At 38.6% G+C, this 18528-nt stretch overlaps 1 protein-coding gene across 2 annotated transcripts; it reads right to left on the bottom strand.

The window, feature by feature from the left end:
• Window positions 1-1589: 1589 nt before the first annotated feature.
• On the bottom strand, window positions 1590-18319 carry LOC121493085 (glutathione S-transferase-like). 2 transcript variants are annotated; one of them, XM_041758663.1, is made up of 7 exons: window positions 18239-18319; window positions 14787-14885; window positions 10272-10323; window positions 8306-8438; window positions 5413-5554; window positions 3301-3432; window positions 1590-1899 (listed from the first exon to the last, which is right to left on the bottom strand). In XM_041758663.1, exons 2-7 carry the CDS (start codon window positions 14871-14873, stop codon window positions 1729-1731), a joined length of 717 nt encoding a protein of 238 aa, XP_041614597.1. In that variant the 5' UTR covers window positions 14874-14885; window positions 18239-18319; the 3' UTR covers window positions 1590-1728. The 2 variants fall into 2 exon arrangements, with proteins under 2 accessions (XP_041614597.1, XP_041614591.1); XM_041758657.1 differs by lacking the exon at window positions 18239-18319 and adding an exon at window positions 14990-15037.
• Window positions 18320-18528: the final 209 nt, after the last annotated feature.

The following is an 18528-nucleotide window of genomic DNA, read 5'->3' as shown; positions in this document are numbered from 1 at the left end:
TTTATATATGTGGAGGTGTTTTGTTTTGTTTTGTTTTGTTTTTGTCGATTCCAAATACTTGTGTCTGAAGTTTACATTAAGCTTTAAGTCCTCAGATAATGGAATGCCGGAAGTGAACTTTACAAAATGCTGATGTATCTGCTTGTCCTTTGTGTTATATTAGAAATTATAGTTCCTCCATTTTAATTTTATTGCTGCCAATGTGAGTTTTCCCTTTAAAAAAAAACTATTCTTAGCACCCTCTGCATATTAACAGGATGTATTTGGTATTCAGATAAAATGCATTCTCTTTTGAACCTGTTTCTATCATTTTAGTGTCCTATGTACTCTAAATCATTTTTAACATTTAAATGTTCAATTATTAAAGAGATTGGGAACTCTTCCTCAGGAGCAAATGTTCTCCCTTGCTGGAACAGTAATAATTCTGAAAGAGAAATGATTTTGTCCCAAGTCACCATTTCATTTTTAGGTATAATTATGACAGTGTCCACAGCAGTTATCTTCAGACCCCAGACTGACTATCAAGAGAGCTGAGTTCTAGCCCAGTTTTCCCACTGACTGGTTATATGTTCTTTGGAAGGTCATTACCTCTCTCTGGGTCTCAGTTTCTCATCCTTAAGGTGGAATTTGGACTAAATGGTTGATGAAATCCCTTCAAGTTCAAAAATCTGCAATTTTGGGCAGCCCCGGTGGCGCAGCAGTTTAGCGCCACCTGCAGCCCGGGGTGTGATCCTGGAGACCTAGGATCAAGTCCCACTTCGGGCTTCCTGCATGGAGCCTGCTTCTCCCTCTGCCTGTGTCTCTGCCTCTCTCTCGCTCTCTCTGAATAAATAAATATTTAAAAAAATAAAATAAAAATCTGCAATTTTGATCCTGTTGCCTCTACTCTAGGGTGTCAGATTGCAAACCCATTCTTTATATGAAATGGTGGGTAGAGTCCTACCTGGTAAGAGCAGAGTTGATACTGTTGTGTTCAGTTACCTTTCCCAGCTGACTTCCAAGGAAGTTATTAGACTTCCAGTGATAAGTAATGCAATTAAGGGAAGGGAGGGAGGGAGGGAAGAAGGAAGGAAGGAGAGAGCCTACCAGGGTAACCAAATAGAAAACCCAGACAAAATTCTTTGATAAACTTTAAAAATATTCTACTTAAAAAGAAAAAAAAATCTCACTTATACCAATGGTGCTAAAGAGGTTGTTAGCACAAAGTTGGAAAAAGTGGCCATCATTGGGGTACTGTGCATACTTACTATCAGAGATAATTGAGAATTGGATTGATAATTCATACTCTAACTCTGATTATGATACTGAAGCAGAAACTATGAAATTGATTATAAAAATATATGCCATATCTGTAAAATGCACTAGTGATTGAAAGTTTAAGAAACTAGTTTGAATCTATACCATGTCCTGGACTTTTCCCAAAAGGATGTGGAAGTAGGTGAGGGTATATGTATATGTGGGGTTTTGTTGTCTTTTAAAGAAGTCTTTGATATCCATTGCCTTTATGATTTTACTCTTTTGCAATAAGAAGAACGCAGAAGAATCTTCATTTTGATGAGTGATTGGTATTTTATTGTTTTATGAAAAAGGGTTGTCCGATTTACAAAGTATTAGTTTATTTCCTTTTGCTTCTTATTACTTTATTAAAGTGGCCTCATGATATCTTCCTGAGCATTGCTACAAATGCAAAGTGAAACATTTGCCGAATTCTCTAGCCCTCTTCATTTTTTAATACTCTGCTACTATAGTGCTCATGTTTTTGAGAAACATGCCACGTTCAAATTTGAATATGTTCTTCACGCTCTCAATGGAGCTTTCATCTAGTGGAGGCTTCCTTTGGCTTCCAGGCTGGAGAAATTTTTGAATTGTGGGAATGTAGCTGATTCTGGCCTTGAATTCCTAAAATGCAGAAGTATACTGTCCATGAGAAGAGAATATGGCAAAATAGGCAAAATATAAATGATACATATTTTTGCAAATGAGAGAAACCTTGTGTAAAAATTATATTCCTCATGGCTGGCAGAAGTAGGGGATAAAATGCTGTCTTCACACACTGTGTGGCATTGTGAAACGATGCTACCCTTGTACAAAGCAACTTTGCAGTATTTCTCAAAAAACACAAAAATGTTCCTGGTCTGTAACCAAGTGACCACATTTTTCAGATTGCTTCCTAGTGATACCATTTTAAATGAGGAAAAATTTATACCCACAAAGATGCTGTTGCAACATTACTCGTAAGAGCAAATATTTCAGAGTATCCTGATATATAACTAATAAATAGATGTCCTTATGTCATAAGGATTTCTTCATGTCCTTATGTAATCTTTGAAAATACACCTTTAGGTGGCTGCATAAAATCTACCCAATGGATGCATCCTTGTTTATGTAGACCCTTCTCCGGTATTGAATATTTAAATTGTTTATGGTTTTCACTATTTAAAATAAGATTATTCTGAGCATAGTACATGGAATATTATATAATCATGAAAAATTTCAAAAATAGAAGACTAGGTTGTATCAAAATGAGGCGGATTACATAAAAATACCAAAACATGCTTATTGTGTAACATGAAGTTGGAGGTTGAGGCTGCAGAGTTATCACAACTTTGACAACAACTATATTTTAAATAAACATATTTTTTAAAGGTTAGAAAGGAATCCACCAACATAGCATAGTGTTCTAGGAGTCAGGTCATGGAATCAGCTGAGGGTTATGTCCCAGTCCCGTCACCTACCAACACTGTGACTTGAAGGACAGTTATTTGACCTCTTGGAGCCTTGTTTCGTATCCACTTTGAGGAGGGAATAAAATCAGTGAGGTAATGCTCATTCAGTGCTTGGTATACTGCTTGGCACATAATAATATAGTCGGTGGTTATGGTTACTGTTAAATAATGGCTATGTTAGGATGATAATGTCTTAAATGTTTTCCCATCACCTTATCTAGAGGAAGATAGCCATTTTATTGAGGTTCTGCTACATTCAGGGCAAACCTTTGGAGACTGAAGGCCTAGGATCAGAAGTCTGCCTCGGATCCCCATGCTGGCCCAGATGACCCTCATCTGCTTTCCTTTCTCACTTTATTTTTAAATTTACTACCTTAGATTGAGGTTATTTGTCTATGTGCTTCTCTCGCCCACTACATGTTTCCTTAAGGGCATATTTGTATCTTTAGCACAGGTCTTGGCATAAAGAAGTTAGTAGATTCTTAAATAATAATGAAGGACTGAATGAAAGAATAAATGAATGATAAAAATTTATTCTTCCTGCAGTTCTTGGGAGTTATTTGTATAACATTACCTGTAGCAGAGGAAAGCCTGTGAGGACACTGGGTTTGCATTCTTCAGCCATTAGGATGACTTCAAGGAGCTGTATATCAGCCCAGCTCAGCCGATTGCCCACAAGAAAATCTTGCCCATGATCTCTTATTGCCTGCATGACAGTTGAAAAGAAAGTAGAGGATTTAGGGGCATACCTAGCAGATAAATGCAGTGAGACTTGGCAGAAAATCTAGAAGTTTAGAGACCTGGCTCCTAAGCTTGGCTGCTGGCTAGGTGTGTGAACACATATAAATCCCATCTCTGAGGGCTTCGGTTTGTTCATCAAAAGAGGTGAGATAGCCTGAATTGTCCTGAGCATTCTCAACACCAGAAACAGCCTAATCTCACATGCCTTTGTTTTCTTTTCATTACATCTCCTGTGCCTATTCTATGAACCTTTATAGAATAATTTTACCCCCATAGCCTGGATTGGTGGTCCTCCTGGGTGTAGGATGATAATTCTCTCCTCACATCATCTCAGGTCAGTATCCTTAGTGCACTGTTCTTCATGGGAGAACATTGTTCTCACAGGGACCCCCACTGTATTTCTAGAAGTAAATTTTCTAATAGGGCTCTGACTGCTAGGTCACTTTGAGTCAAAATCAACTGAATAGAAAAGGTTGGAGTAGAAAGTCGCTAAGGTATTTTGTAGCCCTAAAACTGATTTTGTGATGCTTGGACATTGGGATCAGGAGTTAGAGAGACCTGAGTATCAGCCCCAGTGTGATTAGTTGTATGACATCAGGGAAGTTACCATGCTTCTTTATGCTCTGCAAAATGGGGAGAACAGTGGCACATCTTTAATGAATTTAAGAAGATTACATGGGATCATGCATGCAAAATGCATAGCACAGTGCTAACACATAGGAAGCACTTAGCAAAAATGAACCATCAGGAAAGTTCTGTTTGAGTGATGATGATGTTAATACAATTTTTAGCCATGATAGAAGTCTCCGTTCTTCATAGTATCCCATCACAAAAACATAACTCATCCATCCCATTCTCATTATTGGTAAACTATAAGATAAAAATCTCTTAACTAAAAAAAAAAAATCTCTTAACTCATATGCTCATTACAATGGAATGGATTATCTTTCAAATAATTTTGAAGGAATGACAACAAGAAAGCTGGAGGTATAGAATATTCAGTTTGATCCATCTTCCATCTTGGACCAAAGAGACTGATAACTCACTAAATGTAACTAATGGAAAAGTATAACCTAGGAAGTTAGAATATCTATAATCTATATTCAATACATAAATATCAATTTAAAAATCTGTAGGATTAGACTATAAAATAGTTGATATGATAAGTATATTTAAGTGTATGTACTAAATCATTCAATTAGAACCACTGTTACTCAACCTGGAAAGGATGGATTAAAACAGCATTGCTGGTGGGTTTGGAAAACTGATGTCTTGTTTTTACCAAACCCTTAACGTTATTCATGATCCTTTCCTATATTGACTGATATTATATCAAATGCATCTTGACCTTGAGGTCAAGAGCACTGTTAACTCAAGAAGCTATCCAACTCTGTGTCGGGGCTGGTACTAAGTATTTGCTTAAAGCTCAAGTTTTTCAGACATATTTTCAGCTGTTAAAAATGAAGAGACAGATGAAAAATAGCATCAGTTTTGGAACAATTTTTTTCTTAACATTTTAAATATTGTGTAGAATTCAGATAAGCCTTATGAAGTACCCTGAGCCCTGGTACTATCCCGTGTATTTTAGAAGTAATATCCATCCTTTCCCCTCACTCTAGCTCTCTAATTAGTGTGGGATTTTCCCCCTAGAATTCTTTTTACAAGACTGTTTTACTCCAGAATTAAATCAAGCAACTGAAATTATGTCAGCACAAGAACCACAAATATTGCTGAAGTTATGCATGAAATCCTTAAAAAATAAAATGCAGAAGACTGAGGTGAGAGGAAAGAGATTTGTTTTATAATGGCAACTGGGGGAAGAGTTTTGCTTTCACAGAGTGTTTTGGGGATCTTTCACCCACCAGTGAAGTTCTTTACTTTTAGTTTAGTTAGTTTTTCTCCCCCTTGATCCAAGTCATACAGCAAGGCAGAATTTGTCACTTACCTTCTCATAGACGGGGAAGAATTTTGTAGTGGCTCTTTCAAGGATGTATTCAAGATTCATCTCCTTTTCTCCAGGCAGGGAGAGTGGAAAGAACATAATCATGTCACTGAGGTCCTTCAAACCCTCTACATACATGTCAATCCTAGAGAAGGGGTGATAATTCAAGAGCTCCAGATAAAGGAATCATCATTTCACGAGCCAAAGAAACATATTAAGTAATGCCTTAGTTCCACCTGCCTTGTTAGCAGGTATCTCAGTGTCCCATGAGTTAATACCATTTCTACTTAATATCCTTTGAGATATTAAGATCAATTTGAGAAATGGGAGAATTATAGGACTAAAGTATGGGAGCAATTATGTGAGTGTGAATATCAACTGTGTAACATGAGTGCTAATTAAAACACAATGTATAAAATAGTCCTAAAGTAATATATTAGGCAAAGATTGTATTTGAGTATTTAAATGTTATAACAACAATGAAACTGGGGCACCTGGGTGGCTTAGTAGTTGAACGTCTGCCTTTGGTTCAGGTCATGATCCTGGGATCGAGTCCCACATCGGACTCCCTGCAGGGAGCCTGCTTCTCCCTCTGCCTATGTTTCTGCCTCTCTCTCTAGTCTCTCATGAATAAATAAAATCTTTAAAAAATAAAATAAAAATAAATTTAAAAATCAATGAAATTGCCCATGTCTATACATGTTGGGGAAGAGATAACTAGGAACCTCTATGCCAGCAACAATATCTCCACCTGGACTGAAGGTTCTGAAAGTTAGAATAATTCAAGAAGGCACAGAAGTTACTCAACAGTTTCCCTTGCCACCACTCACATCTTTATGCCAGAATGAATCGAAAAATATATACTATGTTAGACAAGACACCATAGTGAAAAGACTACTGGTTTGGGCATTGGCAAACCCTGTCCTGGTCCAAAGGGAGTCTCTTAATCTTTCAGAGCCATAGTTCTTTTAACATTAACCCAGAATAGCAACAAGTATCTTGAAATGGCCTCAAATTCGTTGCTACTTCTGCTATTGAGAATGAGTCTCATTCTCCCTTGAATTTGAATGGTTCTTGAGGACTTGTGTGACCAACAGAATGTGGGGAAGTAATGTTCTAAGATTTCCAAGACTAGGTCATAAGAAGTCTTACAGTTTCCACCTGGTCCTCTTCCACGTTTGTTCTGAGGGAAACCAGCCACCTCATAGAAACTCAAGCTGTCCTCATGGAGATGTCATGTGGAAGGAAAGACATACCCCACCAGGCCCATTTGTTCCAGTTCTCCTAACCCAGGTGCAAGATATATGAGGGAAGAACCACATGAGAGACTCTTGAAGAGTGCCATCCAGCCTGCCCCTGTCAACTCACAGAACCGTAAGAGATGGTGTCTACAGCAACAAATTGCCTGAGCAATAGCAACAGTAGGGTTATGTTGGGATTTTGTAGTTGCAAGAGTTTTAAATAATAAGGTCTCTAACATATGAGGTTTTATCATAACAATATCTCAGTGAAGGCACTATAAAAATTCTTAATTCATTTTCAATTTATAAACATTAGTTTTATGAAAGATGTACTTAAAAACAATTTTGAACCACAGGTCCTCAGAGAAATGGCTGAGTTCAGGTCTAGAATAAGAGATGTACAGGATAAATATGGATTATCACATTTTATCAGGTAATAAGGAAATTTTGAGAGATAACTAGGGTAAGGTCAAACATTCCCAGGAGCCACTTCACTCCCACTGGCCAAAGGTAGTACAATTTGAGTATCAATAAGAGTAACAACTGAAGTGAATTGAAACACCTCAGAGATATTTACATTGACAAGATCACAGTGATATAGAATAATAACAATAATTAATTGGTCAATGTTGTAGGATGCAGGTGAGCCAACTCATTTGGAAAATTGGTAAACAAAGGTCTATCATGTCTTTCCTAGAGGAAATTGTACTCCAGATAACCAGAGAGTAGATGAAGAAAAGCTTTTCTTTATAGAAGTATTCTAGATAACAAATGCAGAAGGAATGATAGTACTGAACACAAATGGTGTTAACATCATAAAGAAGGAATGATAGTACTGAACACAAATGGTGTTAACATCATAAATAGACAAGCAGATATTTTTTGCTTCCTGATCAGGGAATGCACCAATACCTATGAAATAGTCTTGCAAAAACCACAAGAACTTGAGTCTGATAAAACTTCTATATCTTACAACCAACTGACAGGAAATACAGAGACAGAGGAATGTGTTAAACTACACTGCAGAGATGTAATCAGCAGAAATTTGGCTATGAGAATCTGCTAGAAAGCATGAGAAAGCTTATGTTAAGCTTTTAAAATACAAAAAAAAAAAGATTTTAAAATACAAGCTCTATTTCAAAAATTTTACTGCATTAAAAATTTTAGTTATGTTTCTGAAGAATGTCTGGGAGACTGGGTGACTATCTGGTGTGCCAGAGACTGAGGAGGTGGCTATTCCTCAGGAAGGCTACTTCCTGAATCAATTTCACAGATTCACACTCCAAATTTTGAGTTTGTTCTTGTGATTTACCCTGTGCTTTACTCCCACCTAGTGGAGCGAAACAGAGTTCATCAGGAAGAGGCAGATTTCCTTCATTGGTTTTGTCCTTGCTTTGTTCTCTCTAAATACAGAATTAGAAAATGAAATAAACTGTGTAACTGGCCATGAATTGATAATTGCTGAAAGTAACTCTGTACATAGGGTTTTTTTTTTTACCAGTCTCTCTCCTTGTGTGTTAGATTTTTCCATAAGAAGTTAAAAAACAAGAAAAGAAGTTTCAGGTAATCTATCAAGAACTACATACAATTGCTAACATGCCTAATGGTTAGATTTTCGTTTTTTGTTTGTTTAAGTAAAAAATAATTGTTGTTACCAGGCTTGTTCCTGTATATTCCTTCCATACAAGTTGTATTTTGCAGCTAAGTATCTTAGGATGGCTCTGGTTTCTACCAAATTCATTCCATCAATTTCGACCATGGGCACTTGTTCATACATCAGAGTTCCACCTTTAAATGTACAAAGGAAAGTTGGATTATTTACTGTCCCTAATGGTAGCATCTGAGTTTTCTTTAACCCTTCAGGTGCTACAAAATGGGACTACGTAACTAAATATGATTAAAATATTTTACAGACTAATCCACAAGGAGAAATAATTATGTATTTATTCACAGATAAATGTGTAGAGTGCAAGACTTGAGGCTGTGTCCTCCAGGAGATACAACAAGGTACAGACAGAAGCTTTCTTTCTGGCCAAGAATGTCTGTTTCTCATCACTTACTCTCCATTCCTGTAGCCACCCTGCTGGTGAGACTCTCTTTCCCTCTGAACCATCATAGTAATGTCCTAGCTGTTAACATGACCCTCAAATGATCCCTCCTTTTTTTGTTGTTAAACTTTTTTGTTTTCATTCCTGTACAGTTAACATAGTGTTCTATTAGTTCCAGGTGTTCAATAAATTCAACAAGTCTATACATTACTCAGTGCTCATCATGGTAGTGCACTCTTAATCCCCATCATGTATTTCACCCATCCCCCACCCACCTCCCACTTTGTTCTCTATAGATAAGGGTCTGGTTTTTGGTTTGTCTCTTTTTTCTTTGTTCATTTGTTTTGTTTCTTGAATTCCACATATGAGTGAAATTATATGGCCTGTGCCTTTCTCTGACTAGCTAATTTTGCTTAGTATTATACCCTCTATGTCCATCCATGTCATTGCAAATAACAAGGTTTTATTATTTTTTATGACTGAGTAATATTCCAGAGGTGTGTCTCTGTGTGTGTGTGTGTGTGTGTGTAGCACATCTTTATCCATTCATCTATCAATGGACACTTGGGCAGCTTCTATCATTTGGCTGTTGTAAATAATGCTGCAATAAACATAAGTGCAAATATCTCTTCGAATTAGTGTTTTCATATTCTTTGGATAAATATCCAATAGTGGATCATAGGTTAGTCCTATTTTTAACTTTTTGAGGAACCTCCATACTGTTCTCCAGAGCAGCTGCACCAATCTGCATTCCCACCAACAGTGCATGAGGGTTCCTTTTCCTCCACATCCTCACCTATAAGACAATAATATTTATCCTCAACCTGGAATTCAAAGCACTCCTTGTAATTTGCCTCCATGTACTTTCCACACATTCCATGCCACTCACCAATGTGAACCAGAGTCCCAGTGGCCTCCTATCAGAGTGACAGCTCTTTGTTTGGAGCTTATTTTTTCAGTCTTCTAGGGAATCTTTGCGTTACATATCAACAGCAACTTAAGAGGCCCAAGGTTTAATTTAAAAGAATTCCATTCTCTCTGCACCATCCTTCCCTCCTTCTCTTCCTGTGTCTTTCTGACTCTTCATCAAAAGGGCAACAGTAAAGCTGGCACTTTTCCCACTTTTCCTTAAGTTGAATCAGCTCTCTGGACTGAATCCATGGCAAGAACATCCTGGTTTTTCTGCTCTTGCCTCCAGGTTTAACTGGAAGAACATTTTCTCCCTAATTACATCAGTCGGGGTCTAGCTGGGAGATAGAACCATACTAGTTAGTTACTTTAACCATACTAAGTTACAAAGAAGTTAACTAGGTCCTGGAGAACTGAGAGGCAACAAAGGGACAGTACAGTATCATGAAGGTGACATCTGCAGAAAGTATCATCCCTAGGGCTGAGAAAACAAGGGGACGGTGCTGAAATTATTACAGTTTAGAAGCTCAAGGGCAGGACTCCTCTTACTTTGAGCATTCATAAGCTTGTTGCAAGATCCAAGTGCTGCCCTCCTGACATAGAGATATTGATAGACACTGTCTAGCTAATTTTCTCCACTGAATGTGTGTGTGCTTTTTCTCACCTTGGATTAATTTCTCAAATTCTTCACGTGTTTCAAAAAGTTCTTCTTCAAACTAAAAAATGAAAAAAAGAATATGTTGCTATTATTTTTATTGTTATTATTACTTTTGGTATTATGGAAAAAGAGTTGAATAGAAGTAAAATGCCTAACTACCAATGAAACCAATGTTTCAAGGAGTTATTTAACACACGCTGATCTTTTCTGGGTTCTATGAACCTAAGGAAGTTTTGGTATAAAACTAAAGCAAAAGATTTACTGAATTCAGTTGATTGAGTAACATTGATACCTCCTGTTGTGTGGATGGAGCCTGCCAGGTAGACTTTTCAGATCACAATCTGAATGCAGGCTACTCCCTTCATTAGCTCAGATAAATTATTCTCTTCTAATTTCAGTTTCCTAACATGTGAAAATGGAGCTAATACCTACTCATAATGTTGTCATAATGTTTTAAATGAGATCCTATCAAAGGAAGACCAACACTCATGTTTGGCTCACCATTACTGTTTTCCTCAGAACTTTCCCTTGGGTAGTGTTTGTTGTCCCTAGTTTCCAGGGTTCAAGAACAACCAAATGTTACTTTGATCATTCTATTATATATTCTCTTTTTAAACCCAAGATGGTTAGACACAGAAAAATTAAATTGCAGCAAATCTCAGAAATTAGCAATCTGACAATAGAACTGAATAAACTCAAAAGATACTTTGTAGCATTAAGGAAAGAAGAATCAAGGTACAGTTTATTTCTTGCAGCTTTCAATTTTTTTGTCTTAGATTTCTGCTTTAATGTTTTTTCTACATTATTACCAGTTACCTTCCAGAGACTTAGTCTTAGTCTTAGAATATATCCACAGACTGAACATGGCCATTTTGTACAGTATAATTTTAATATAAAATTTAAACACAATTAATTTTTTGTATTATTTCTATCATGATTAGAGATGGAAAACCCCAACATGTAATTGGAAAACAGTGTTTTCCCCAAGGATTCTATTCTACCCCCACTGAAACAAAAATAATTTTAAAATTTTACATTTACAGTTTGGAATGATAAAAAATATTAAGAAAAGATACGGATAACGTGGTTCCCTAGTACTGTTCCTGGATACTTACTATTAAACCAAGATGTCTGATCATCCTTATTCCTAAACCTTGAAGACCAGCATTAACTACAACTCTTGGTGCTCTTCTTTTCCAAGCCTTCATGTGATGCTTATAAAGCCCAGAGAGGTTAATTGACTTGCCTGAAGTCCTACAGCTAAAAAGTGGAAGAACCAAGGCTAGAATCCCTTATCTCCAAACTCACTAACTAACTACATTTTAGATATTATCATTTTGCTAAATGTGTAATTTGTATTTCAATAATATTTATAGGAAGAAGTCATATTCCCAAATTGACATCAAATCTTAGGATACAGATAGGACTAACTAAGACATAAAACAATGCTTCCCAAAAAGCACTTTTTCCCTACTTTTAAAGATTGCTTATGACTTTCATGTAATGTGATGGGGGCAAAAAAGTATATGTTTATGATTTCAATTTCTCCTCAAATTTCTCACATCAGGAACTGTCTACTTTGGCCAGGCTCCAAGAGTTCAGAGCTCAGCCCCAAACTCCAATTCCAGCCCAGGTGTTACCAAGTGGGTCCCTGAGAGCAGCTTGGAAAGAGGGCAGCACCCAGGAGTTCATAGTCTGGGTGTGGCCATGGAACAAAGGCATGGGCTACAGCAAAATTCCTCAGACTATATACTGCATGAGGAATTTTCTGGTAGGTTTAGATTGAGTTTGACCAGATCACACACCAAAGATTTCCCACATGAACGTTTTTGTTTTTAATGGTGTGTTTCCTTCAATTTTATCTTTTGCTTAAAGGCTTAATGTGCAAGAACCCTGGGCTCTGAAGATAAACAAAACACAGCTGTTTTAGCAAAGTCACTGATGCTAGAGCATGATTATTTAACTTCTGAAAATTTCCTATGACTCACATCAAAAGGAAAAAATCAGGCACAGAAGGTAAATATTGACTATAGAATTTTCTTCTAACTCTAAGAAGCTTTGAGGATACCAACCCTAATATAAAAATTGTGAGGAGTCAGAAGATGCAGGAAGGAGCTTCATGTGGCTCAGAAAGGAGAATTGGCCTTTTATTGTTTTGAAAAAATTAGCTCATTGGAAGAAGAAAGGACAAGTTCAATTTTTTTTTATTAGATACTAAAAATAGTGCCCCTCCAAAGAAATTGGAGTGTTTTTGGTATGTGGGCTTTGGGTTCACATCATCTCCTGTGTGTTTTACCATATTTTATTCAGATCTAATGTTAAAGCAACACTACATAAAAATAAAGGAATGACTCTGATTCTCCACTCCCTTCATTTATTCATCTGTCATTTATCTGCCTCAATATGGATGGATCTCAAAGACATAATATTGAGTGTAAGGAGGAAAATAAAGAATGATTCACCAACGGAACCACTTATATAAATTATCTCAAAGGGCGCACAAGTCGATGGTTGGTGAGCACACACATAAAAATATAAAGGCTGGACTAACAGGATAGGGGTTACTTATGTGACATGGGGGTGATGGTCCAACTGAATCTTAGCTTTATCTGTTAATGTTTTATTTTTAAAAGAAGATTACATTAATACCCATAGCCCAGGGCAGCCCGGGTGGCTCAGCAGTTTGGTGCCACCTTCCGCCTGGGGCGTGATCCTGGAGACCCGGGATGGAGTCCCGCGTCGGGCTCCCTGCATGGAGCCTGCTTCTCCCTCTGCCTGTCTCTCTCTCTCTCTTTCTCTCTCTCTCTCTCTCTCTCTCTCTCTCTCTCTCTCTCTGTGTGTGTCTCATGAATAAATAAATAAAATCTTTAAAAAAAATGCCCATAGCCCATATGGTTTTTTAAGACTTATGGCAAATATGACAAAATAATAATACTCATTCCATATAGTGTCATCATGTGTGTTTATTAGAATATTCTTCATACTTTATTATATGTGCTGCCAAAGCAAGCATTCTTTAAACTTTACATATCTTCAACATTTAAATAATTCATAATAAAGGAATTTTTGAAAAAAGTGATAATGAACTTTGTTCACAAGAATTTGTTGCTTTATTATAACAGAAATTCTTAATCTGGGGGCCTAGGATATGTTATGTATTTTGTGGCTTCTTGGAGACCCTACAATTCTATGTACATCAGGCTTTTTCCTGGGAAGCAGCTTTATAGGTTTCTTTAGATTCTAGTATAAAACATCTGTTCTATTCTCCTGAAATGTCTTCAAGCCTTGGTACCACCAGATACTGTAAGATGGTATGTTTCACAAAATATTTAAAAACAATAAACTGTGTTCTAAGCTGCATTTATATAAGGTATCTGCGTTCCTAGTGAACAGATGAACATATGTCTTCTGTCAGGGCCAAAACAATGTAGAGAATCTAAACAAATATCAAGTGAATGGGGTTATTTGCTATTCTCATGTTAAACCATGGAAATGTGAAGAAAACTCCCTGTTCTTTCATCTTCGATCTAAGAGACCCACTTAGGAGTGACTAGGAAAAAAAAATTGTGGGTCACAGAAGAGGCTAATTGCTTTATATTCACAGTGAATGTGTATATATGAATGTGTATATAGACACAAATATTTATCTTTGGAAGGTCGGTATAAACTTCAATAACAGGGATCCTGGGTGGCTCAGCAGTTTAGCGCACTTGTGTGCAAGCCCAAGGGTGTGATCCTGGGGTCCGAGGATCGAGTCCCATGTCAGGCTCCCTGCGAAGAGCCTGCTTCTCCCTCTGCCTGTGTCTCGGTCTCTCTCTCTCTCTCTCATGAATAAATAAATAAAATCTTAAAAAAAAACTTCAATAACAGCTTTTAAGTATGTTGAGAATAGAATTTTTTAACTTCATTAAAGTATAGGATAGTTATATTTTTGGTAATGAATATGTTCTAACATCAGTCTCTATGAGACTTTTCTATGCACTTAAAAAAAAATACCTTGTTTCTCAATATTCATGAGACAGATGTAGTTAAGCAAATCCAATACTTGGCTGACAAGGACGAAATGGAAAGAAACTCTTTGGTAGAACAAGTCCCTTCCTCCCTTCCTTTCTTCGTTAGTTATTATTTGCTTCACCTTGGGTCAGCTCAGTACTCACAACCAGTTTCCACGATACTTGGGCACTTATTTAAAAGAACTCACTCCCTCCTTCACAACCGAGTATCCAAAGAGCAGGTGGCAAAACTGGCTTTTTGTTCAGGAATCATATGAGAAGTTTCCTATACCTGCTCTCTAAGTAAGTGCTCAACGGCCCCATTATGAAAATAATATGAGGGCACCTGGGTGGCTCAGTGCATTAAGTGGCTGCCTTCGGTTCAAGTCATGATCCCAGGGTCTCCCTTCCTCTACTCCCCCTGTCCTCCCCACCCCCCCATCCCCGCTCAATTCTCTCTCTCTCTCTCAAACAAATAAATCAAATCTTTTTTAAAAAGGAAACAATATGAATAAATCCAGTGTCTTACCTCTACTCCTGCTGCAGCCAAGAGCCATCTGATGGACTCCATTCTGCCTCGTCCATTGAAGTAGTGAAGCTTGGGCTTTCCCGCCATGCTTAAGGATTCCTGCAAATCAACAGGGAGAGAGACTGATGAAGACCCATCTGCAGAGAGAGAGAGAGAGAGAGAGAGAGAGGGAGAGAGAGAGCAGGAGAGAAACAGAAACATACAGAGCAGTGTAAAGTGAACCAGAAAGCTCTGGACTTGTGCCCAAAGTCAAAGCTGTTCCTCAGCTCCAAGGATGTCTGTGTTCTGTGTTCTGTCTCACAAATGGAGTTTATCATCACAAATTGGTGTTCTCAAAGCTTAATTGGATAACAGATACATTTTTAAAAATAGATAGAGGATAAGTGAGGAAGCTAAACAGATGGAAGGAATTCAAAAATAAGACTCTGACCAGCTCTTCCTCCCGTAGCAGGTGGTGAGCTTCCAGCATCCCAATCTTTTTCCTTTTTATCTGTACAGATCCCCCTCCCTCCTCCTACCAGCACAGCACAGACTGACAGCCCAGACTGGCAAAACCAGGAGAGATTAGGCGAGGTTGATGTTTTTCACTTTCCAAGTAAATCTCTGTACTTTAATTGAGGTGTCCTCTGAAGCCTGGAGACAGCATTCAAGAGGATTTTCAATGACTCATTAGGATTTAAAGCAAAAGTGCAGAGTTAGGCAAACTGGGTCTTTTCATCCTTTTTCCTCTGAAAATGCCTTTTTTAAAGAAACATAACCCTTGCTCACTTTGAAGAAGTTAAAATAGTATAGAAATTAAAAAGCCTATCTGCACCACCCCAAGATAGACTCAAGGCTTATGGGACATGGGGAGTAGCTTTGGTGGGGTGACAGGCTCTGGACATTCAAAAGTAGCTTGAGGTACCTGGAGAAGTGGGTCCCTGGAAGCACAGGAGGCTGTGTGGAGGGGCAGGAGTGGCTTTCAGAGTAGAGAGTCAGCGTCTTCATGCTAGGAATGGGACCTGATTTACAGCATATCACCCGGCTCACTTTTTAAACAAACAATTCTACACATTAAGAGCTCAGCAAAATAAGTGAAGAGAAGAGGATAGGTTGAGGATATTATCATTTGGGAAACCAGAATGAAAAAAAGTAATCTAGACCTATGGCTTTTCAGCCCCCTATGTGGTACTTTAGAATCATCCTATTAGGTGCTTGCAACACACACAGGTGCATGAGTGCACATTGGTGGTTCAATCTCAGTCTCTCTCTCCTTCTCTCTCTCTCTCTCTCTCCCCCCACCCCCGTTCCCTGCCCCCCCTGCTCCACCACACCCCCCCCCCGGTCCCACATTGATTTGGGAAAGGACTCTGGCACCAGTGTATCTTAGAATCTTTCTAATATGCAGTCAGCATTAAGAACCACTGATCTAGACAACGGTTATATCAATAGCTGCTGAAACTACTGATAGAGATCTCTAGAATGGAGAGGCCAGGCTGACTACTCTAAACACCTAACATCACTAAATTGGGACAACCAGACATGACAGTTTTCCCAATGTCATGTAATAGAAAGTGTACAGCACTGCCTGTGAAGAATTCTCGCCAAAACAACTGACCAGGAATTCAATCAAGCCTAAAGATACCAATTTATGGGATACAGGAAACAGATGAACACTTCAGGGATGCAACTAGCAAAATCAACAAAATCTATAATGTGGAACTGGACAGGCTTGCCATTCAGAGAGTGGTCCCCATGCTAGCAACATATGGATCACCTGGGAAGTTGTTAGGAAAGGCTCCACCCCAAACCCTCTAGAATCTACATTTTAAGATTCCCAGGGATTTACATGCACACTGAAGCTTGAGAAGCACGGTTCTGCAGGTCAAATAACTTACATATTCCCAAAGAACCCTCTACTCTTATATTGTGGTGATAAGAATTTTTTAAATTTGCATGAAAATTAGAGATGCAGGGGAATCTATAGGTTCAAGAGACTTAAGAGATCCTTTAAACAAATGCAATGTATAGGAACTTTTTTTGGATTCTGATCTTAACAGAGCAATTAATTTAAAAATAGATGATATGCTGGGAGAATTTGAACTACAAACATTTAACGTAAGGGAATTACTGTTAGTTTTGTAGGTATTATAATGATATTATGGAATGCTTTTCAGAAGGAATCTGATCTTAAGAGACTCTGAGCGCAGGATCCCATCAATGCAAAGCTGGGTTCCTGATCGACAGAAACTAGGAAATAATACATGGATATTACACTAAGCCAAAAAAAATCCGTATCTTTCAGAGAATCATGTCAAAGTATTTATGGAAAAAATAGTATAATATTGGGATTTGCTTTCAATTAACCCAGTTGTGAGCGAGAATGGATGGAAGCCTCAGTAACATGAGTGATCTTTTATTGCTAATTGTTGCAGCTGGGCAATGGGTATATGAGTTTTTTATATTATTTGTTCATTTTCATAAATGTATGAAATTTCCCATCATAAAAATATTTTTAATTGCTCAGCAAAAGCTGATATTATTCATAATGGACTGAAGCTTTAAAGGCCCTGGGGTGGCTTCTGAATCACAAGGAGATTTGGAACAGTGCTCATTCCCGCTTCAGGGATGAATGCTCAGCCTAGTTTTAGTTTGTATCCCTGGTGGAATGAGGCTCAAAATAGAAATTAAACTCAGTTATAGAAATATAAAACTACGTATGCACTCTTGAATTTGTGAACTGGCTCACCTGGATCTCCACCCTACAGTATCTACTCTGAAAATTTCCCTTGAAAAGTCTGAGGCCCAGGGAGCTTGTGAGCTGACCCAGCTTCCCATCTGGTCTCACCTACAGCAGATGTGGGGCAGCTGTGGAAGAAAGCAGGTGCCTCCCACAGGACAATGGGCTTCTGAGTCTCATGTCATCTTGGGGAGCTGTGAGAGAGGCTGAGTTCATGGAGCCTGGGGAGGCCCCCATGAGGACCTGGGGCTAAATATTATGGTCAATGATCTCTGGTTCCATCAGCTCTGGGCTGGTTCCTGTAGAGTGGAGGCCAGTGGGTGACCTTGGGTCATATGCCGGGGAGGCTCTGATGAGCACAGGTAGGAGCCTGAGCTGGGGAGGACCTAAGCCACCCAGAACTTTACCTGCTGTCCACAGGGCCTGCCACCCCAACTCCCAGCAAGACTGCCAAGGGGGCCCCGTCCAGACCCTCCCCACCATAAGCATTCACTTTTGGGGGTGGTTCTCAGAAACCCATAAGCCTGGTGCACAAGCTCTTGTCCCCTCTGTTTTTTCTGGACAGGCAAAGCCTTGGTTTCCCCCAAGTGGGGGCATCCTCAGCATTCTGGACCTGGGGTTTCCTGGGTCACCCCCACCCCCCAGGAGTTGACTAGACCAGCACAGGGCTCCCCCATTATCCTGCTCCCTCCCCTTTTGGGGAGGTTGTGGAAGGCCCCTGCCCCCAACTTACCTGCCCATCTGTCCCCCAGCTGAAGAGTGTGACATTAATGAGTACTTGACCTGGGGCACAGCTTATCTGAGACTTAATAGAGAAAACCATACCTTAGAGAAAAAAAGAAAGCAGAGAAGGGCTAGCGTAACAGCTGGGAGAGCCCCCGAATGTGTTACATATAATGTTAAGTCCCCCGTCTACTCGTTTCAAATATACATATTAATTTGAGGTGAGAAAGTAACAAGAGTATATGGCAAATATAACTAAATCAATATGGTTAACCCATTTTAAATCATTTGAATTGTAAT

This window comes from Vulpes lagopus, chromosome 1 (genome assembly GCF_018345385.1).
Source record: "Vulpes lagopus strain Blue_001 chromosome 1, ASM1834538v1, whole genome shotgun sequence".
In the NCBI taxonomy this organism is placed as follows: Eukaryota; Metazoa; Chordata; class Mammalia; order Carnivora; family Canidae; genus Vulpes; species Vulpes lagopus.
Note: the sequence above shows the minus strand (reverse complement) of the source record. Positions and strands in the feature narration are given on the sequence as shown.

Excerpts from the sequence above, each read along its gene's own strand:
- LOC121493085 (XM_041758663.1), bottom strand. The coding sequence starts at position 14,873 with ATGGCGGGAAAGCCCAAGCTTCACTACTTCAATGGACGAGGCAGAATG. Across the intron at positions 10,324-14,786 it reads TGGCTGCAGCAGGAGTAGAG|TTTGAAGAAGAACTTTTTGA; the intron begins GTAAGACACTGG and ends TTCATTTTTTAG. Across the intron at positions 8,439-10,271 it reads ATTTGAGAAATTAATCCAAG|GTGGAACTCTGATGTATGAA; the intron begins GTGAGAAAAAGC and ends GTACATTTAAAG.